At 47.2% G+C, this 22094-nt stretch overlaps 1 protein-coding gene and 1 long non-coding RNA gene across 6 annotated transcripts in view; both read left to right on the top strand.

Annotated features, from left to right (window-relative positions):
- RSPO2 (R-spondin 2) overlaps positions 1-22094 on the top strand; it is a 112728-nt gene that overhangs the window by 54353 nt on the left and 36281 nt on the right. The window contains exons 2-4 of one of the 5 annotated variants that reach the window (XM_064154149.1): positions 3575-3759; positions 12011-12154; positions 13455-13643. In XM_064154149.1, coding sequence (XP_064010219.1) covers positions 3678-3759; positions 12011-12154; positions 13455-13643 — 415 coding nt within the window. In that variant the 5' untranslated portion in view covers positions 3575-3677. Of the gene's footprint in view, positions 1-3570; positions 3760-12010; positions 12155-13454; positions 13644-22094 lie in introns of all 5 variants that reach the window. The other 4 variants (XM_064154147.1, XM_064154148.1, XM_064154146.1 and 1 more) reach the window with 4 other exon arrangements.
- LOC135181188 (uncharacterized) lies at positions 15709-17089 on the top strand. The gene is made up of 2 exons (XR_010304771.1): positions 15709-15739; positions 16511-17089. It is a non-coding gene; the product is annotated as an uncharacterized LOC135181188 (long non-coding RNA).

Genomic DNA, 22094 nt, shown 5'->3' with positions numbered 1-22094 from the left:
GGCTCTTTGTTCCTTTTAATTCTTCATTCCCATTAATTCTTTTGCCTCTTCTGGCTCTTCTGAGGAATCTTGAAGAGTTTGGAGGTAGAAATTCCCTGAGAGTGAGATGCAGGGAGACTAAAAAGGGATTCAGAAGTCTTCAGGCTTGCCTGCCATGTGTTAAGCAACAATTGCTCTGCAGTAGATGGTCTCATATCATTTGATGTGGTTACAGATAGAGGTTCCCTGCCAACAGTGAGGTGGGAAGTTCATCCAGGCCTCACTCACTGTCTGTGTGTTGCTGCTTTTGAAGATGTGAATTGTGAATAGCTGCAAGATGAGCTGGAGGAGTAGTTCTATCTGAGGTCTTCTGGGCAACAGGAGATGGGTTTGAGAAGTAGAAGGTGTTTGGTCTGGTGTCATTACAGAAGTGTTGACAGAAAGCCAAAGAGTCATGCATATGCCATAGAGGGTAATAATGCTATTCCCATCAAGAGGATCTCACCAGGGGAGCCTGTTGCCAGAGGGCTCCAGCACTCGGAGAGTGTCCCACTGGCTGAACCATTTCACACCAAGTCACTTAGGGTTGGACTTGGTGATCTGTGAGGTCTCTTCCAACCTTGGTGATACTGTGATAGTGTGTGTGATACTTGGCTTCTTATCCTGCTTGCCACCCACTAGGATTATTTTGTGGAAGCCTGGAGTTGAATGGTGTTGTGCTGAACTTTGTGAGGCATGTGTTGGGGATGGGAGTAGAAAGGGAGTGGGAATATGGTCTGCAGATGTGTGAAGGTGAGAGTAAAGCTTATCAGCTACTGGGTCCAGAGAGTGGTGGCCTTTTCCTTTTTCTCTTTTCCTGGCCATACTAGTGAAATTATCCATTGTACAACATCAGTTATCCCCCCTACACAAGGTAGGAGTAGCAGAATGCCTTGCCTTTTCCTTTTTCTCTTTTCCTGGCCATACTGATGAAGTTATCCATTGTACAACATCAGTTATCCCCCCTACACAAGGTAGAAGTAGCAGAATGCCTTGCCTTTTCCTTTTTCTCTTTTCCTGGCCATGCTGATGAAGTTATCCATTGTACAACATCAGTTATCCCCCCTACACAAGGTAGGAGTAGCAGAATGCCTTGCCTTTTCCTTTTTCTCTGTTTCTGGCCATACTGGTGAAGTTATCCATTGTACAACATCAGTTATCCCCTCTACACAAGATAGGAGTAGCAGAATGCCTTGCCTTTTCCTTTTTCTCTTTTCCTGGCCATACTGGTGAAGTTATCCATTGTACAACATCAGTTATCCCCCCTACACAAGGTAGAAGTAGCAGAATGCCTTGCCTTTTCCTTTTTCTCTTTTCCTGGCCATGCTGGTGAAATTATCCATTGTACAACATCAGTTATCCCCCCTGCACAAGGTACAAGTAGCAGAATGCCTTGCCTTTCCCTTTTTCTCTTTTCCTGGCCATACTGGTGAAGTTATCCATTGTACAACATCAGTTATCCCCTCTACACAAGGTAGAAGTAGCAGAATGCCTTGCCTTTTCCTTTTTCTCTTTTCCTGGCCATACTGGTGAAGTTATCCATTGTACAACATCAGTTATCCCCCCTACACAAGGTACAAGTAGCAGAATGCCTTATTAGGCTGTGAATACTTGAAAATGCTCTAAAACACTAACAAACAGATCTTGTTCCTGTGCTTTTGGGCAGCTGCTCTTGGGGTAGCCTTTATTAAACAGCTCTTGAGACCCCAAAGACACTTTCCTTCTGTTGCATAATGTTTCCAGTAAACCAGGTTTGAACTGGCACATTTCTGTGAAGCCCTGAAGCCAGTTTAATATTTAAAACAGACAAATTTAGTTGGTTTCAGGAATGTCTTGGGGCGTTTTCCTTCTGCTAACCTACTGTGCTGACTCAGTGCCTGAGAAAGGAGTTGGCAGCCCAATGGACAGGGGAGTGTTCCATGTCTCTGAAGAAAGGCAGGATAATAAAAGCTCCAAAAGGCAAGGAGTGGTGCAGCTAAGGTTTGTGTTGGAGTTAGCAGACAGTAATTTAAAAGAAAATAAGAAAACAACAGAACAAACCTAGAGAGTGGAATTGAAGTACTTGAGTGCTGTGTCCAGTTCTGGGCTTCTCAATTCAAGAGAGATGTTGAGGTACTGGAAGGTGTCCAGAGAAGGGCAATGAAGCTGGTGAGGGGCCTGGAGCACAGCCCTGTGAGGAGAGGCTGAGGGAGCTGGGGGTGTGCAGCCTGCAGAAGAGGAGGCTCAGGGCAGAGCTCATTGCTGTCTACAACTGCCTGAAGGGAGGCTGTAGCCAGGTGGGGTTGGTCTCTTCTGCCAGGCAATCAGCAACAGAAGAAGAGGACACAGTCTGAAGTTGTGCCAGAGGAGGTCTAGGCTGGATGTTAGGAGGAAGTTGTTGGCAGAGAGAGTGATTGGCATTGGAATGGGCTGCCCAGGGAGGTGGTGGAATTGCTGTCCTTAGAGGTGATCAAGCAAAGCCTGGATGAGGCACTCAGTGCCATGGTCTGGTTGATTTGGCTAGGACTGGGTGCTAGGTTGGATTGGATGATCCTGGAGGTCTCTTTCAACCTGGTTGATTCTATGAGTCTTTGATTCTATTCTATGAAGGCCTCAGCAGCTGATAGCCAAAAGTGGTAATCTGCACTAAGTGTCCTCCTTTGGTAATATCAATGCATATGGTTTTCAGCCCATTTTGGATAGAAACTCTGTAGGAAAAAAAACCTCTTAAAAGTTAAAAATGTTACTCTTGTTTTAGGAAGTAATTGTCTTGATATTCTTAATAGAAACCAAGTCCTGTTGTAGGACCCTGAAAGCTATGGGACAGCATGCACGTTCTGCAGTTCTCTACTCTTGGTAGTGCTCTCTTCACAAAGTAGAAGTGTGTGGTTGCTGGACTTCTACAGACATATCACTGCAGGTGCATGTATCAGGGTGCTCATGTTCTTGTACTTTGTTGCTGTTGTGTGCTTCTGTCTCCAGCTTCGAACTAGAATGCAGCACCTGGGTTTTAGAGAATCACAGAATCATTAAGGTTGGAAAAGACCTCTTAAGAGCATCAAGTCCAACCATCAACCCAAAACTGTCACAGCCACTAAGCCATCTCCCAGAGTGCTACATCTCCATCACCAGGGATGGTGACCTCAGTACTTCTCTGGGCAGCCTGCTCCAATGCCTGACCACTCTTTTAGGAAAGAATTTTTTTGTCTCAATATCCCATCTAAACCTCCCCTGGTGCAACTTGAGGCCATTTCCTCTTCTCCTGGGTAGTATATTCCTTATGTTGTACCAGTGAACTTTATATAGCTTTGTCTCTGCTTGCTTGTACCTTTCTTTTCAATGTGTGTAACTTCATTAAATTGCTTTATATGCAATTAAAACCACAGAGATTGCATTTCTTTTTATTCACTTGCCAGCACAGATGTATGAGAGCGAGTGCACTTTCAGAACCCTCCTTTCAAAGCTACTTTTAATCATGCGGTAGATAAGTTACCACTGTAGAAAGAAGAAGACCTCCAGCCAAAAAGAATCTCCAAATGATCTTAAAGCATAATTTATCTTCTTATTTTGCAGCTAGTTATGGACCAAATCCAATTTGCAAAGGCTGTTTGTCTTGTTCAAAGGATAACGGGTGCATCAGATGCCAACACAAGTTATTCTTCTTCCTACGAAGAGAAGGGATGAGACAGTACGGTGAATGCTTACATTCCTGCCCGTCGGGGTACTACGGGCTCCGAACTCCAGACATGAACAGATGTTCAAGTGAGTTGTTTTGAACCTTTACCTTCACTTTTGTGGGAAGGCCAGAATTCACCCTCAGTGTTTGAGAGGGAGATGTTTTCACAGATGTCTCGAGGTCGTCGTAAATGTTCTCCGCTGAGGAGCATCCAAGATCCGTCGCGTTCAGCGGATCGCATCGACCTCTTTTATTTCTGTTCTTACCTTTAGTTAGAAGGGAAATAGAGGAAAGAATGAAGAGCTAAGTAGATACTCCTGGTTTAACAAATGCCCACTGCATGAAAATGATTGAGCAGTAATTTAACAGTTCCTTATGTAGATACCGGTCAGTAATATATGGGTGGGCGTTGTTGTGTGGTGCCCTTTTGTTCCCACACCAACTTCAGGTGAGCAGACACCTCGCCCCAGACCTGCTTTCCATTTTAACCAAACAGATGGGCTATTAAAACAGACAAACAAACAATCTCTCCCTTTTAGTACGGCACTTGACAGTGGAGATTTACAACCTGCTAATGTGCAACGAGATTCCTTGCTTGCATGCTTGTGCCTAGAAGCACAACTGTTAAAGCCAACGAGTGCTCTGGTATCTCTAAATGTTATTTCACTGCTGTCTGACAGTTGTGCCAATTTGTATTGATTTTTCTTTATACCCATATGTGGACCCATATGGACTCTTAATCATTGCTGTTACCTTTATTTAGTATTTATGGTGAGGTTTTTTTTTTTCCTTTCTATTTTGAATTTGTGTGTGTCATAATCTAAACAGAATTGGGTCAGTGAACCTGGGAACCTGAAGTGAGAAATAGCTTTTTCTAGACTTCCCAGAATAATCCAGTGTCTTGTTAAATGTGTGGAACATTCCCCCCGCCCTGGTACTGTGGCACGTGTCTGGGACACACTGTGTTGTGAGAAAGCAGTTGCTGGCATTGACATCACACATAAGGTCACTTCATGGCAATCAGGAGTAGACAAGGAGCACTCCTGGCCGTGCTTGGAGCCATGCAGTGATGTTCTGCCTCCTTCTCCCATTCCCTGCGCGGGCTCTGTAGATGTGGCATTCTTCACGTTGTGTTCCCAGCTGCTGTGTAGCATTGCTGAGTGCTGCCTAATCTATACCAGGTGGCTAGGTTTTGATGAAAAATTAAGTGAGGCCAGTACATGGTTTATGTATCCCTTCTGTAAAGTAATTTAGGATCTTGGCCTTGATTTTCATAACACGTTTGTGCATTTGGTGACTTGTCCACTCTAAACCTTTCAGAACTGGGCTGTAAAAACTCACCATGTAAAAAAAGGTTTTTCTGAGAATAGGTACAGCTTTGGGAAATGAATTTATCCCTGTTAGCCTGTGCTGGCCTTGTGAGATAGGAGAAATAGTCCATATTGGCAACCTTCCTTTACTTTCTTGGGAAAAAACAAGGCTAGTTGCAGACAGTGGAAGGTGAAACCAATGTAACTGTTTTCACTTTTATCACTTACAGAAAGTTGTCTTTTTTCCCTGTATTACAGGTTTGATTTTGAAGAGCATAAATGTGAGTTGTGTCCAACCCATATTGGGTTGAGTGCTGACTATTTGACTCCTCCTCACGCTTTTGTCACTCTTTCCTGGGAGAGAATATCAATGCAGTTGCATTTACCAACCAATCCTGGTTCCCTTCCAAAGATTTTTTGTACTGTATGTCTTTTTGTTTAGTGTAATTGCCAACTGCTGTACTATTAACTGGCATCTTCATCTTTTTTCTTGGTTTGGTGATCTTGTGTGGCACATACATTTGTGCTGAGGACCTTAGAATCATAGAATCAACCAGGTTGAAAGAGACCTCCAGGATCATCCAGTCCAACCTAGCACCCAGCCCTAGACAATCAACCAGACCATGGCACTAAGTGCCTCATCCAGGTTTTGCTTGAACACCTCCAGGCACAGCAACTCCACCACCTCCCTGGGCAGCCCACTCCAATGCCAATCACTCTCTCTGCCGACAACTTCCTCCTAACATCCAGCCAGGACCTCCCCTGGCACAACTTGAGACTGTGTCCCCTTGTTCTCTTGCTGCTTGCCTGGCAGAAGAGGCCAACCCCACCTGGGTACAGCCTTCCTTCAGGTAGTTGTAGACAGCAATGAGCTCTGCCCTGAGCCTCCTCTTCTCCAGGCTGCACACCCCCAGCTCCCTCAGCCTCTCCTCACAGGGCTGTGCTCCAGGCCCCTCACCAGCTTCATTGCCCTTCTCTGGACACCTTCCAGTATCTCAATATCTCTCTGAACTGAGGAGCCCAGAACTGGACACAGCACTCAAGGTGTTGCCTGATCTTCTGTGGATTGAATCTGAGTTAGAATAAACAATCTCAAAGAACAGAATCAGTTTCTCCTTACTTGCTGTTAGATACTTTTAAGGATGCCTGCTTACAAGACTCCACTGCTCAGATAGTATTAACTCAGCTAAAAATGATAAAAATTCTGGCTATGTTCAAATCCTTCTGGGAGTTGCAGGGCTTGAACTGCAAAAGTTGAAATGATTTCTGCCCTTGAATGTCTTTACAGGCACAAAAGCTGCTCAATGTTTTATTACTGGAACACTTGCCCATTTTTGTTAGAAAAGCTATAGAACATATTTTTATGGACAATGTTGACATTACTTTAAAAGCCAAACATAGTTAGTGCCAAATCTAACACAATAAATACCACAGCCAAGTGCAGCAGCTCTGAAATGATGGAAATGTTGAATTTCAAGGCTAATTTTCTACGTGTAAGCAATATGTGTGTCTTGAATTTACTAAGTGGTTCTAGACTGTTTTCTTAGTAACTTTGAGACTGCTTGTCTCTAGAAATTGATGTAGGCTTTCCTCCTGGAGATGATTTTTGTCTTGAACACTGCAGTATGAGAACACAGTGCAATAGGTAGGAAAATGTTGAGTGTGTTCTGTTGAAGAATGCACAAGGGAAGAAATACACTGGGGGGCTGGGCCCAGAGAGTGATGGTGAATGGTGCCATATTTTATCAGCTATCTTGAACTGATATCCTTAACTGGTATCCTTAACTGGTATTCTTAACTGATATCCTTAACTGGTATCCTATTTCTTACTGTTAAAAAAAATAAAAGAGCTATTTCATCACATCTGGATGGGAAATCCTCTCTCTGCTCTGCCAGCCAAGGCAGAAGGGAGCAACACTCTGATACGGGTCAAGAACTGGCTGGAGGGCCAGAGTGGTGGTGAATGGTGCCACATCCATTTGGCAGCTGGCACTAGTGGTGTGCCCCAGGGATCAGTGCTGGGCACAGTCCTGTTCAATATCTTTATTGATGGTCTGGATGAAGGGATTGAGTCCAGCATCAGTAAGTTTGCAGATGACACCAAGCTAGGAGCAAGTGTGGATCTGTTGGAGGGTAGCAGAGCCCTGCAGAGGGACCTGGCCAGGCTGGATGGGTGGGCAGAGGCCAATGGGATGAGACTGAACAAGGCCAAGTGCAGGGTTCTGCACTTTGGCCACAACAACCCCAAGCAGCACAACAGGTTGGGGACAGAGTGTCTGGGAGCAGTCAGGCAGAGAGGGGTCTGGGGGTGCTGGTAGAGAGGAGCTGAAGATGAGGCAGCAGTGTGCCCAGGTGGGCAGGAGAGCCAATGGCATCCTGGGCTGGCTCAGGAGCAGTGTCGCCAGCAAGACAAGGGAGGTTCTTCTTTCCTTGTACTCAGCACTGGTCAGGCCACACCTTAAGTGCTTGTAGTACTAATCTGAATGCTCTCTGCTGATTATACTGCTGTGGGCAGCCTGATGCAGGGTAGGGTGTCCCTGCCCATGGCAGGAGGGTTGGAACTAGATGATCCTTATGGCCCCTTCCAACTCTGTCTGATTCTATGATTCTTTTGGCTGTTTTACACTGTGTTCTGATCAGTGTTAAAGAAAAGGTTGGAAAGTGCCTATGCCATGGTCTAGTTGATTGGACAGAGCTGGGTGATAGGTTGGACTGGATGATCCTTGTGGTCCCTTCCAACCCTGACTGATTCTATGATTCTATGAGGGCACACTACTGGCTCATGGAGTTACATTTATTTCCTGCCCATATTCTGTAACTGCTCTCAAGCCCTTAGGCACTTTTGCATGCTATGGTCTACTCCTGTGTTCTATTGCAATGTCAGTCACTCAAGTTCTTGCTTTCCTGTCACTTCAAATCAGAGAATGCACAGCATCAACTGATTTTCCCTTGGAGAAGTTATCTGTGTTGCCCTGCAAAGCAGCCTTTCAGAGCTCTGTCAAAGGGACAAGATTAGTTTCACTCTGTTTTGTCCAAACACTGAAGGTACTTGTGCAAAACACTTCAGTCTAATTTCAGCCCAGCTTAGCTTCACTAGACAAAGTAGTGACTTCCACCCACCCTTTTCCCTGGGAGGAAATCATGAAGCTGTGAATGTGTGATGACTCCTGTGATAGTTTGGGGGTTGAAAATAGCCTTCTAGAAAGTTAGCATATTCTAGCTCTTCTCCACTTCTCACATTTCACTTTATAAAGATGTATTTCTCATGAAAGATTATATCTCTTTATGGATTTTGGTATTAACTCTGCCCATTCAGGTCACTGCAGTGGCCTTTGGTCTGTCTGATGGAATAAGGAGGTTGTTAATTTAAACCTGCCCTTGCTGATGCAATGAGGACTTTTGCCATTTAGGCACTACTCTTGTAGGAAGTATAAAGTGAGGTTTGCAAATCAGACTTACCAGCAGATTTCTTTGGTCCTCCCTGAGTGCATTTTGAAGTCCAGATAGGTGAGGATGGAACCAGAGGAAGATGTATGAATGTGGCTTTGTATGAATGTAGCTTTCAAGGGTATTTTGTACCTTTCAAGTGGAAGGGAGGAAAGAAATATTTGACTTTCTGACTTGCCCAAGGTAGAATCACTGGAAAGAAGATACAAGATGGTGCTGGAAGACTTGTGCTAGGAGTGTTACAGTGTCTGAGACATCCTGGGTATGGGTAGAGAGTAGTAAGGCCAGTGGGATACAAGGAGACATGATGTTGTGGTCTGGTTGGAAGCAAATAACTCAATGAGACATTTCAAACTGAACATAAGGAAAGGAAGCAGTAGGGACTAAAGTATCTGCCCCTCACTTACAGACCTCTTGTTGCTATCTAAGTGGGAACAGCAGCAATGAAGCACCCTTTACTTCTTCACTCTTAGGTTCTGAAGATTAGGTTTCCAGCTCTGTCGTTGCCTTGCAAGTATGTTAGTCCTGCCAAAGGTATGTGATTGCTCTTTGGGGTTCTTCTGCAGGACTGAATTTATCAACTCTTTCTCTCCTCAACACCAGTCTTGCCTTTCCCTGTACCCCCAGAGCTTCCACTTCCAGGCTTCTCCTCCTTACTGGTTCTTAAATCTCCCAGGCAGTTAACTTTGTCTATCTGCAAACCATTTTCTGCTCTTGTTAAAAGAAAAAGGAAAAGGTATTTCTGAAGAATACCTTTGGCTATGCATTATCTGTTCCTTTCTTCTAAAGAGCTCCTGGGGTCTAAAACCTTAGCTGTGCTTAGCTTGAGTGTTATGATCTTGTTGGGTTCTTTCCTTTTGATGTTTTAAAATTCTAGGCAGTCTTTTTAGAAAGAATAGTTCAGATACCAAAAAAGAAACCATTGAACAGTCAAGAAAAGCATTTGGATGTGTGGCTAGTAAATGGAAGGTAATAAAACTGCTTCTGACTGGAAACTTCTCCAGGTGAAAAAAAAGAATCTCTGCCTTGTTCCAGGTTGTTATAATTATATCAGTAGACTAGCTAGGTAATTTAAGGGGAACTTGGAAGGACTATAGATAGGGATGTTGTGACAGATGGTGCAAAATGAATAATCTGTATTAATTTTGATATCCAGGCAGTGATTGCTAATAACTATGGAACTTGCTTATTAACATTAAAACTGACCAGAAAACTTATTCACAGGTTCAAAAATGCACAGGTTGGAAATTTATACAGGCAGGGCACAGGCAAAACTGGAGCAATTATTTCTTGAAAGTGGCAAAAGCAAATATTATACTGGAAGAGGCTTGTAGGTATTTACTCACAAAGGATAAATCAGGCAGTACCCAAAGCATGTGGAACTCTGTCTTGTTGGCTGCTGAGACTTGATTCTTCCCAGGCTTCTGGGGAAAGGAGGCAGACAATCTCTGACCTTGTCTCCTGGCTCCTCTGGGTGATCTGTGTATCTCCAGGACTTCTCATCTCAGCAGGAGACTCTCAGGTGCAGGCAGGATGTCTTGCCATGTGCAGTCTGAGCATGATGTCACGTTGGCTGTGCAGGCTCATCCCATGCAGGCATTTAGAGCCTGTTCCTGGTAAGCTCTCCAGGCAAATCCAGGATGCAAAATGAAGCAGCAACAGCCCTATGCTACCTGCTTATCCCTTTTATCAATATCCAACCCAAGGCTAATGGGGCACTGGACATAGATTAGCCAATCAGAAGGGCACTTTGCCAGGCTTCACCATAGTATGTGAAGCCAGGGTTTATGCCCTCCCCTCCCACAGATGCTTCCCCCAGCACAGAAGGAGGGGAGGGCAGGGGAAAATATCTGGGCATGGATAAGCCCATGTTTGCCCATCAAACCTACCACCACAGCTGTTTAAAAGTGGGGAAGGATTTACTTTGCTTCTGCAGAGTTAGGCATAAGATGCTGAGATCAGAAAAGTCAAAAGGATTGGAAATTAGAGCAATCAGAAGAAAACAGTTCACTTCTTTAACTTCAAGCAGTATTTCCATGGGATTTATGATATTATTTTGTGTGAAGGATAAACCAATGTTGTTTTTTTTTTAAGTGCTGTTTTTCTTAATCATTGAATATTGTGTCCAAAAAAAATTTCTCCAGATTTCATGCTAGGTGATTCCTTTATCATCCACTTTATTGTTTAAATGATAGAAGGCCAAAAAATACCCCAAAATTAGGAACCTGCAATATGCTTCCATGAAGAACTGTTTTTAATAAAGCTTACCTAGGTAATGATGCTGAAATTCAGCTATTTATAAGCTTAAATAATTGCAGCCTGCAGAAGAGGAGGCTCAGGGCAGAGCTCATTGCTGTCTACAACTACCTGAAGGGAGGCTGTAGCCAGGTGGGGTTGGTCTCTTCTGCCAGGCAAGCAGCAACAGAACAAGGGGACACAGTCTCAAGTTGTGTTGGGGGAGGTCTAGGCTGGATGTTAGGAGGAAGTTGTTGTCAGAGAGAGTGATTGGCATTGGAATGGGCTGCCCAGGGAGGTGATGGACTCACCATCCCTGAGGGTGTTGAAGCAAAGCCTGGCTGAGGCACTTAGTGCCATGGTCTGGTTGACTGGCTAGGGCTGGGTGCTAGGTTGGACTGGATGAGCTTGGAGGTCTCTTCCAACCTGGTTGCTTCTATGATTCTAATGCCAAAAAAACCCAAAAGCTTCCTGCTTTCAGTGACAAATAATAAACTGAAGCCAGTGCATATAATACATACTTACTTTCCAAAACAAATGGTTTCATCTGGGTTTTCTCAAGCTAGTTCTACACAAAAGTAATTGACATTGAAAGCTTTTCACAAAAAATAATTGACATTGGTTGAAAGCTTTTCCTCCAAAAATATATATATATAGAATCATATGGTGCTGGATCGTGTCCAGAGAAGGGTGAGGAAGCTGGTGAAAGGCCTGGAACACAAACCCTATGAGGAGAGGCTGAGGGAGCTGGGGGTGTTTAGCCTGGAGAAGAGGAGGCCTAGGGCAGAGCTCATTGCTGTCTACAACTCCCTGAAGGGAGGCTGTAGCCAGGTAGGGGTTGGTCTCTTCTCCCAGGCAAGCAGCAACAGAACAAGGGGACACAGTCTCAAGTTGTGGCAGGGGAGGTTTAGGCTGGATGTTAGGAGGAAGTTGTTGTCAGAGAGAGTGATTGGCATTGGAATGGGCTGCCCAGGGAGGTGGTGGAGTCACTGTGCCTGGAGGTGTTGAAGCCAAGCCTGGCTGAGGCACTTAGTGCCATGGTCTGGTTGATTGGCTGGGGCTGGGTGCTAGGTTGGACTGGATGATATAGATGTAACTAACTCAAAGATCACTTAACTAGATCCCCCCTCCCTTGATTACACAGAACAGGATTCAAAGGATGTAGAGGCAGATGTAGTCAATGCTTGCAAACGATTGCGATTTCTCTTCTGGAGCAGGCAGGTTTCAGGCTGTGAGCGTTCCTCGTTATAGCACTGCTGGTTTTGCTGCTGTACTGCTGGGTGAGTCCTTCGCTCTCGAGTCTAACTTGGCTGTCTCATTGTTCCTTGTGATCCTTTCGATTCAGGGTGCAGGATAGAAAATTGCGACTCCTGCTTTAGCAGAGACTTTTGTACCAAATGCAAATCTGGCTTCTACTCGCACAGAGGCCGCTGCTTCCGAGGATGCCCTCCGGGATTTGCAGCCTTGGAAGAGCTTATGGAATGCGTGGGTGAGTCTTGTTTGGTACAGAGATGCTGCCAAAGCAGCTCTTCTGCAAGGTGGCCAACAGTGCTGGTTTGAGGCTAATTGGAATATTTTAATGAGAGGAATGAGATGGTAGGCTGGGAAAAGGAAACCACAGGGATGGCTGCTGCACTCATAGGCTTGTTGAGATGGATAAAAACCAGGACACAAACATAGATAAGACAGAGTGTGGTCTCTGTCTGCTGGAGTCTGTGTTTCTGCCTAGGCTTCTTCTGTGTAATCCTCCTGCTCCTAACCCCCCTGGCCAATCCTCCAAACTCACCTTGCATGCAAAGCATACTGGGATAAGGTAAAGGGGTGGAAAGAAGGTGGAGGTGTTCCTCCCTGGAGGTATCACAGTATCACAGTATCATCAGGGTTGGAAGAGACCTCACAGATCCTCAAGTCCAACCCTTTACCACAGAGCTCAAGGCTAGACCATGGCACCAAGTGCCACGTCCAGTCCTGCCTTGAACAGCTCCAGGGACGGCGACTCCACCACCTCCCCGGGCAGCCCATTCCAGTGTCCAATGACTCTCTCAGTGAAGAACTTTCTCCTCACCTCCAGCCTAAATCTCCCCTGGTGCAGCCTGAGGCTGTGTCCTCTTGTTCTGGCGCTGGCCACCTGAGAGAAGAGAGCAACCTCCTCCTGGCCACAACCACCCCTCAGGTAGTTGTAGACAGCAATAAGGTCACCCCTGAGCCTCCTCTTCTCCAGGCTAACCAATCCCAGCTCCCTCAGCCTCTCCTCGTAGGGCTGTGCTCAAGGCCTCTCCCCAGCCTCGTCGGATGTTCAAGCAAAGCCTGGCTGAGGCACTTAGTGCCATGGTCTGGTTGACTGGCTAGGGCTGGGTGCTAGGTTGGACTGGATGAGCTTGGAGGTCTCTTTCAACCTGGCTGATTCTATGCTGTGCTAAGCTAAGGTGCAAGGGTGGTTGGGAGCCCCTCCTGGGGATGCTGATTTCTATGAAGAGTGCTGTGTTTCTGTATTACCTTTAACTTGTGTATTTCTGTATATAGCTGTAAATATTGTAACTATCTGCTTGTACATTGTCCTAAGCTGTGAATATAAACTCTCATTCCTTAACTTCCAGCCAGCTGAGTCTAGTCTGGGTGATTTCATAAGAGTGGGAGGGCAGGTAACTCCCAAACCATCACAGCAGGTTCAAATTGGGCACTGTTTTTGAGCTTAGTATTTCCTATCAACAAATACTCACCAATGAATTATGTCTGAATTTCTGTAATAATAATGCTAATAATAATTTCTTTTGTTGTTGTTTCATCAGAAGGCTGTGAAGTAGGCCAATGGAGTGAGTGGGGAACTTGCAGCAGAAATAACAAGACATGTGGATTTAAGTGGGGCCTGGAAACAAGAACAAGGCAGATAGTGAAGAAGCCAGCAAAAGACACGATACCCTGCCCAACCATTGCAGAGTCCAGACGGTGTAAAATGGCCATGAGGCACTGTCCAGGAGGTAAGCATAGGCTGTGCCACTAAAATATTGTATCAGCTATCCTTAACTGAAATCCTATTTCTAACTTGAAAAAAAATATAGAGCTATTTCATCACAGCTGAATGGGAAATCCTCTCTCTGCTCTGCCAGCCAAGGCAGAAGGGAGCAACACTCTGATATGGGAAAGAACTGGCTGGAGGGCCAGGCCCAGAGAGTGGTGGTGAATGGTGCCACATCCAGTTGGCAGCTGTCACTAGTGGTGTGCCCCAGGGATCAGTGTTTGGCCCAGTCCTGTTCAAGGTCTTTATTGATGATCTGGACCAGGGGATTGAGTCCAGCATCAGTAAGTTTGCAGATGACACCAAGCTAGGAGCAGCTGTGGATTAGGAGAGCCCTGCAGAGAGACCTGGACAGACTGAGAGCTGGGCAGCGAGGAACCAAACTAGGTTCAGTGAGGACAAGTGCAGAGTTCTGCATCTGGGGTTGGAAGGGACCACAAGGATCATCTAGTTCAAACCTCCCTGCCATGGGCAGGGACACCTCACACTAGATCAGGCTGTCCAGAGCCTCATCCAGCCTGGCCTTAAACACCTCCAGGAATGGGGCTTCCACCACCTCCCTGGGCAACCCCTTCCACAGGCTCTCACCACCCTCTTGCCGAAGAACTTCTTCCTAATATCCAGTCTGAATCTACCCATTTCTAAATTTGTTCCATCCCCCCCAGTTCTATCACTACCTGATAGCCTAAAAAGTCCCTCCGCAGCTTTTTTGTTGCCCCCTTCAGATCCTGGAAGGCCACAAGAAGGTCACCTGGGAGCTTCCTCTCCTCCAGACTGCACAGCCCCAACTCTTTCAATCTGTGCTCACAGCAGAGCTGCTGCAGCCCTCTGAGCATCCTCATGGCCCTGCTCTGGACACTTTCCAGCATCTCCACATCCCTCTTGTAACAGTGTCTCCAGAACTGGATGCAGTACTCCAGGTGGGGTCTCACCAGAGCACAGTAGAGGAGGAGAATCCCCTCCCTGGCCCTGCTGCCCACACTTCTCCTGCTGCAGCCCAGGCTCTGGTTGCTCTCTGGGCTGCAAGAGCACAGTGACAGCTCATACTGAACTTCTCATCCAGCAGCACCCCCAAGTCCCTCTCCTCAGGGCTGCTCTCCAGCCACTCACTGCCCAGCCTGTGTTGGTGCTTGGCATTGCCTCGACCCAGATGCAGGACCTGGCACTTGGTCTCGTTGAACTTCACCTTACCCACCTGGCCCTGTGGTACAGATCTGCTTGAGGAGGAGTTCTTTGTGATTTTCCCAGTATTTGCAGAGTTATAGGATACAAGCTGGAATGTAACTGAAAGATGATTTCAGTTCTTTCCTGCTGAAGCCAGCAGCATGATAGGATGCTCTGGTTGATTTCAAATACATGACTCACTGATGTTTCCTTATTGCCAGTATTAATTGATACAACAATGTGCTCTTGTGGCCAAGAGGGCCAGTGGGATCCTGGGGTGCATTAAGAAGAGTGTGTCCAGTGGGTCGAGGGAGGTTCTTCTCCCCCTCTACTCAGTTCTGGTGAGGTCCCACCTGGAATATTGCACCCCAGATGAAGAGGGATCTACTTGAGAGAGTCGAATGGAGGCCAACAGCTCTAATTAAGGGACTAGAAGACTGCTTTATGAGGAAAGGCTGAGAGCCCTGGGGCTGTTGAGTCTGGAGAGAAGACTGAGAGGGGACCCAATAAATATATGGAAATGTGTGAGAGCCAGGAAGGAAGGGACAGCCTCTACTCACTTGTGCCCTGGGACAGGACAGGGGGCAATCACACAGAATGTTAGGGGCTGGAAGAGACCTTGGAAGATCACCGAGTGCAATGCCCCGGCCAGAGCAGGACCACCTACACCAGATCACACTGGAAGGCCATATCTGCCCCTTCTCCACCCCACCTGCCCTATTTTCCCCCTTTTTCTCCCCAAACACAGAGCACCTGGGCTCTGCTGGAGTCTCCTCCCACCCCAGGTGTGACCACTTTGCCCTCCTTGCCCACTGCCCTATTTAATCTGCCCTGGGAAAACCAGAAGCTCCAAGCTGTGCCCAACTGGGCAGAGGGATCCTTCTCTCATCACTGGTGAGTGCCCCTGGTGCACACTGGGTGAATGGTGATGGTGATCTAAAGGCCGGGGGGCCTGGTGTGGCCCCCCGGTTAGGTAGGGTAGAGACTTGATGATTGTTCCTAACATCACCCACGGGTGCTGGCTGTGTCTCCTTGGTGGGGCTGAGCTGCTCTTGCAGTATTTCAGCTGTTTGAGGCTCTTGCCCCAGGCTCTGGGATGGGAGCAAAAGTGCTGGTGGGGGGGAAGAAGCTCTTTAGGCAGAGTGGAGTGCAGGGGGGAGCAGGAGCTGCCAGGGGAAGGCGAGGGGAGGTGAGGGGGCTAAGCAGGAGCCACTTGAGGGAGGTGAGGGGGGGAGCAAGAGCTGCTTGGGGGAGGTGAGGGGTGGTGAGGGGGCTAAGCAGGAGCCACCTGAGGGAGGTGAGGGGTGATGGTGGTGGGGAGCAGGAGCTGCCTGGGGGAGGCGAGGGGAGGTGAGGGGGCTAGGCAGGAGCCACTTGAAGGAGGCGAGGGGGGGAGCAAGAGCTGCCTGCAGAAGGTGTGGAGGGGAGCAGGAGCTGCCTGGGGGAGGCGAGGGGCGGTGAGGGGACTAAGCAGGAGCCACTTGAGGGAGGTGAGGGGTGGGGAGCAAGAGCTGCTTGGGAAGGTGAGGGGTGGAGAGTAGGAGATGTTTTGGGCAAGACAAGGGTGGTGATGGAGGAGTAAGAGCTTCTTAGAGGAGGTGAGAGGTGTTGGTGGTGGGGGAGCAGGAGCTGCTTGGGGAAGGCAAAGGCTGTGGTTATTCATAGGATCATAGAATTGTCAGGGCTGGATCCTTGAGGATCCTCAAGGATCATCTAGTTCCAGCCCCACCTTCCATGGATGGAAACTACAGGACAGGAACTTCCCTCTCAACATGAGGAAGAACTTCTTTACTGTCAGAGGACTGGAACAGACTTCCCAGAAAGATTGTGGGGTCTCCTCTGGAGATTTTCAAGACCCACCTGGATGTCTTCCTGTGGTCCTGCTCTGGCAGAGGGGTTGGACTCGAAGAGGCCCCTACCAGCCCCCTAACATCTGTGAAGTGTTATTACTAGATGAAAGCATCACATTTGTGTTATGTATGTCACTCTGTGGCTTGGGTGTAACATGATTCATGCTGTGAGATGTTAGTCCTAGAAAAGGATGACTTAGATCCTTCAGACCACCTCCTGCCTGTGCTGGTCTCTTCCTGATAAGCAGTTTTCTTATAACTAGCTTGAGAAGGGTGGGGGGAAGAGTGATTGTGTTAGAAGCAGTAGGGAAATTAGCAGAGAGACTTGTTCTATGGACTGATAAATCTGTAATGAAGCTTTCCTATATATTTATTATAAATATTTATTTTTGAAGTCTTGTTTTCATGTTCCTCATTCACCTCAGCAACTGCCCCTTTTCTTTGTTCATGCTCCTTCATATGAAACACAAGATAAGTGTTACCCAAGCAAGCAAAACAGCTCTCTACTGCAGTCTTCTGTCTGACTGCAGTTCAGCCTTTCTGGTACAGGAGCATCACTCTGTTTCTAGTATAAATCATGATGCCATTTATGAATGCTTGTTTCAGACCTCAAGAGAGAGAGATGAAAATGGGGTGGATAGCTATATTAATTTCCTGAGTTCAAAAGGGGGAAGGCAGAAGGATAGGTCATGAGGGAGGTGATGCTTGCCTTGGCATAAGTGTGTAAAGGGGTGGACCTCTTCTGGCTGATTGGCCTTTGGGGGCTTTTTTTATAGAATGAATCATAGACTGGCTTAAGTTGGAAGGGACATCAAAGATCATCTACTTCCTACCCCCCACCATAGGCAGGGACACCTCCCACTAGAACAGGTTGCTCAAGGCCTCATCCAACCTGGCCTTGAACACCTCTAGAGAGGGAGTATCCACAACTTGGGCAACCTGTGCCAGTGTCTCACCACCCTCACTGGAAAGAACTTCTTCCTAAAGGACACTGATTCATTATTAGAGAACCCCTAACATCCTCTGATCCTGTGCACTGGCACAACCCAACAGGCCACAAATACAATATCTTGTTCTTCTGCTGGCCACTAGAGTTAGGTACATGGAAGAAACTAGGAGGACAGGAATGCTAAAGAACAGTGCAGTTATCCTCCCACACCAGTCTTCAGCCTGCAAAGTGTTATATGCACACAAAGATCACAGAATCAGTCAGGGTTGGAAGGGACCACAAGGATCATCTAGTTCCAACCCCCCTGCCATGGACAGAGACACCCTACCCTAAGTCAGCCTGGCCTTAAACACCTCCAGCCATGGGGCCTCAACCACCTCCCTGGGCAACCCATTCCAGCTTCTCAAGATGAGGATGTGCATGACTCTTTGTTGAGCAGATCTGTGTTTCACTGAGTCCATCACTGACTCGTTCAGCTGAGGAGGAGACCAAGATAAGGCGATCACATGCTGGAAGATATGCTCACCTTACTTTCCAGCACATAATGTGATCATAAAACTTTCCAGCAGCTGTTGAACATTACAGAGCTGATGGCAGCCCTAGGTGAATGTAGGGTTCCCAGACAAATGCTTAGTCAACAAATCACAGAATGGTTTAGGTTGGAAGGTACCTCAAAGCTCATTCAGTTCCACCCCCCTGCCATAGGCAGGGACACTTCCCACTAGAACAGGTCGCTCAAGGGCTCATCCAACCTGGCCTTAAACACCTCCAGCCATGGGGCCTCAACCACCTCCCTGGGCAACCCATTCCAGCCTCTCACCACTCTTCTGCTCAACAACTTCCTCCTCATGCCCAGGCTGACTCTCCCCACCTCCAGCTTTGCTCCATTCCCCCCAGTCCTGTCACTCCCTGAGAGCCTAAAAAGTCCCTCCCCAGCTTTTTTGTAGCCCACTTCAGATGCTGGAAGGCCACCAGAAGGTCACCTGGGAGCCTCCTCTTCTCCAGCCTGCACAGCCCCAACTCTTTCAGTCTGTGCTCACAGCAGAGCTGCTGCAGCCCTCTGAGCATCCTCCTGGCCCTGCTCTGGATGTGCTCCAGCATCTCCACATCCTTCTTGTGATAGAGGCTTCAGAGCTGGATGCTGTTGATGACCTCCTCATTGTACTGAAAAGTTCAGCAAAGTCTTCTGCTCTCCAGGCTCAACAAACGTTTGGTCTCTTCACAGGAGAAGTGCTCCACCTCTCAGCCATGTTGGCAGCTCTTGTGTTAACTCTGTCAGTACCTCTCCTGAATGGGAGGAACCAGAGCTGCATATGATATTTCAGATGTCATCTGACCAATGTCAAGGGGAGAGGATCACATCCCTTAATCTGCTGTCAGGCTGCATTAGCAGGTCAGCAGATTGAGGGAAGCAATCGTAGCTGCCAGGGTGCACATCTGGCTCATGTTTAGCTCAAATTTCAGCAGGACCCCACAGATCTTTCCCAGCAGAGCTGCTCCCCAGACAGTCAGTGCTCAGCCCATGTTTTTTTCAGTGGGTGCTGCCTTCCCAGATGCAGGACTTGGCACTTGTCTCTCTTGAAGCTGAGGTTCCTTTCAGCACCAGAACTCAGTGAGTGATCTTTGTGATCAGGCAGACGATTATGTTAATTTGAGCTTCTTTGGTTACATCTACTCTGTAGTGCCCAATGCTGAAAATTCATTAAGCAGGATGATTTTGAGAGCCTCATTTATATGTTGCACTTGCAGTCAGTTTCAATGCACAATGCAAGCACTGGCTGCCCTTTGAGAGTTGGTGCTAGGGCTTTCACCATATTCTGTTGGTTGTATTTGGCACTTAGAATCATAGAATCAACCAGGTTGGAAGAGATCTCCAAGCTCATCCAGTCCAACCTAGCACCCAGCCCTAGCCAATCAATTAGACCATGGCACCAAGTGCCTCATCCTGTCTTTTCTTGAACACCTCCAGGGATGGTGACTCCACCACCTCCCTGGGCAGCCCATTCCAATGGCAAATCACCCTCTCTTGAGGCAACTTAAGTGGCAAAGACTGCTCCAGGAACAGCAAGAACTGTTGCTTTGTCCTTGAGGACAGTTGGGTGCTTGGCTAGGTTGGTCCAGTAGGCTGTGCAGTCACCATCCTTACAAATTTTCCAAGGACCTGACTCCACTAAGCTGTAGGCAATCTGATCTGAATGCTCTTGGTCCTGCTGAGAGCAGGAAGCTGAACTTGAGACCAGCCTGGATGATCCTGTGGTTGTGAATGGCAGACTGTGCTGTGTGTTTGGAGTGGGATTATACTTCTTCTCCTTGAGGATCAGTCAGTAAGGCACAGGTCTGGAGAGCCATCTGCTTCAAGTGTGCAATAACTTGATTGATCCCCTTGCTCCTTTTTAAGGATTCACTGAGGCTTTCCTTGTACAGGAATTCCCTTTCAGTAAGAAACCTGTTAGGCTACACAGATATTATTTACTGCCACAGCCTGACATGCTCCTGGCAGAATTCTTGATTGGGTGTTTCTGATACTCATCATCTGTACAGTTCATCTCCCACACAGGACATTTACTAACTGTGGCAGTGTTTGGATGCTGGAGGTTAGTCCATGAATAATGGCAGCTGTGACTGAAGCCAAAAGACATCACCATACTATAATATTTAGAAAATATGCAGTATTTAGGTTCTCTCTGCCTTGTCATCCTTAAGGATGCTATAAAAAAGCATGTGTATGTCTCTGAGTGTTGGGCCATGCTCCACAGGACTGATTTGGTGCTCTCTAACTGTGACAGAAATGAGGTTTTTTTTATGCACTTGTCATTACCAACAGGTAAATTATCAATTTGAGTGGTAAAGCTTTTCATCTGAGATGTAACTGGGTGCATAGTCCTTGCACAGTACCAATGTAAAGTAAGTTATTGAAGTACATCTCACCCTGACATTGTACATGCAGCTAATTATAGCTCCTTTGCTGTTAAGCTAGGAACTCATTGTGCTGCTGTAATTGGAATGATTGTGGTGGCCTATCTGTGCCCTCTATAACAGCTGTCTTCTTCTGAAGAGTCATTTTGAGTGCTCTGCAGCCTGCTTGCCTCATAGCTAGTGGCAATGTAAGGTAGCCTAAGGCAGGAGGCTGATGCATTCAGGCTGAGTTCAGCAGCCTGCTTGCTATATAGCTAGTGGCAATGTAAGGTAGCCTAAGGCAGGAGGCTGATGCATTCAGGCTGAGTTCATTAGCCTGCTTGCCTCATAGCTAGTGGCAATGTAAGGCAGCCTAAGGCAGGAAGCTGATGCATTCAGGCTGAGTTCAGCAGCCTGCTTGACTCATAGCTAGTGGCAATGTAAGGTAGCCTAAGGCAGGAGGCTGATGCATTCAGACTGAGTTCAGCAGCCTGCTTGCTTTATAGCTAGTGGCAATGTAAGGTAGCCTAAGGCAGGAGGCTGATGCATTCAGGCTGAGTTCAGCAGCCTGCTTGCTTTATAGCTAGTGGCAATGTAAGGTAGCCTAAGGCAGGAGGCTGATGCATTCAGGCTGAGTTCAGCAGCCTGCTTGCTTTATAGCTAGTGGCAATGTAAGGCAGCCTAAGGCAGGAGGCTGATGCATTCAGGCTGAGTTCAGCAGCCTGCTTGACTCATAGCTAGTGGCAATGTAAGGTAGCCTAAGGCAGGAGGCTGATGCATTCAGACTGAGTTCAGCAGCCTGCTTGCTTTATAGCTAGTGGCAATGTAAGGTAGCCTAAGGCAGGAGGCTGATGCATTCAGGCTGAGTTCAGCAGCCTGCTTGCTTTATAGCTAGTGGCAATGTAAGGTAGCCTAAGGCAGGAGGCTGATGCATTCAGGCTGAGTTCAGCAGCCTGCTTGCTTTATAGCTAGTGGCAATGTAAGGTAGCCTAAGGCAGGAGGCTGATGCATTCAGGCTGAGTTCAGCAGCCTGCTTGCATCATAGCTAGTGGCAATGTAAGGTAGCCTAAGGCAGGAGGCTGATGCATTCAGGCTGAGTTCAGCAGCCTGCTTGCTTTATAGCTAGTGGCAATGTAAGGTAGCCTAAGGCAGGAGGCTGATGCATTCAGGCGGAGTTCAGCAGCCTGCTTGCTTTATAGCTAGTGGCAATGTAAGGCAGCCTAAGGCAGGAGGCTGATGCATTCAGGCTGAGTTCATTAGCCTGCTTGCTATATACCTAGTGGCAATGTAAGGCAGCCTAAGGCAGGAGGCTGATGCATTCAGGCTGAGTTCATTAGCCTGCTTGCTTTATAGCTAGTGGCAATGTAAGGCAGCCTAAGGCAGGAGGCTGATGCATTCAGGCTGAGTTCATTGGCCTGCTTGCTTTATAGCTAGTGGCAATGTAAGGTAGCCTAAGGCAGGAGGCTGATGCATTCAGGCTGAGTTCAGCAGCCTGCTTGCATCATAGCTAGTGGCAATGTAAGGCAGCCTAAGGCAGGAGGCTGATGCATTCAGG

Source organism: Pogoniulus pusillus, chromosome 14 (assembly GCF_015220805.1).
Source record: "Pogoniulus pusillus isolate bPogPus1 chromosome 14, bPogPus1.pri, whole genome shotgun sequence".
Lineage (NCBI taxonomy): Eukaryota > Metazoa > Chordata > Aves > Piciformes > Lybiidae > Pogoniulus > Pogoniulus pusillus.
The sequence above is the reverse complement of the archived record's forward strand: the minus strand, read 5'-3'. Positions and strand labels throughout refer to the sequence as shown.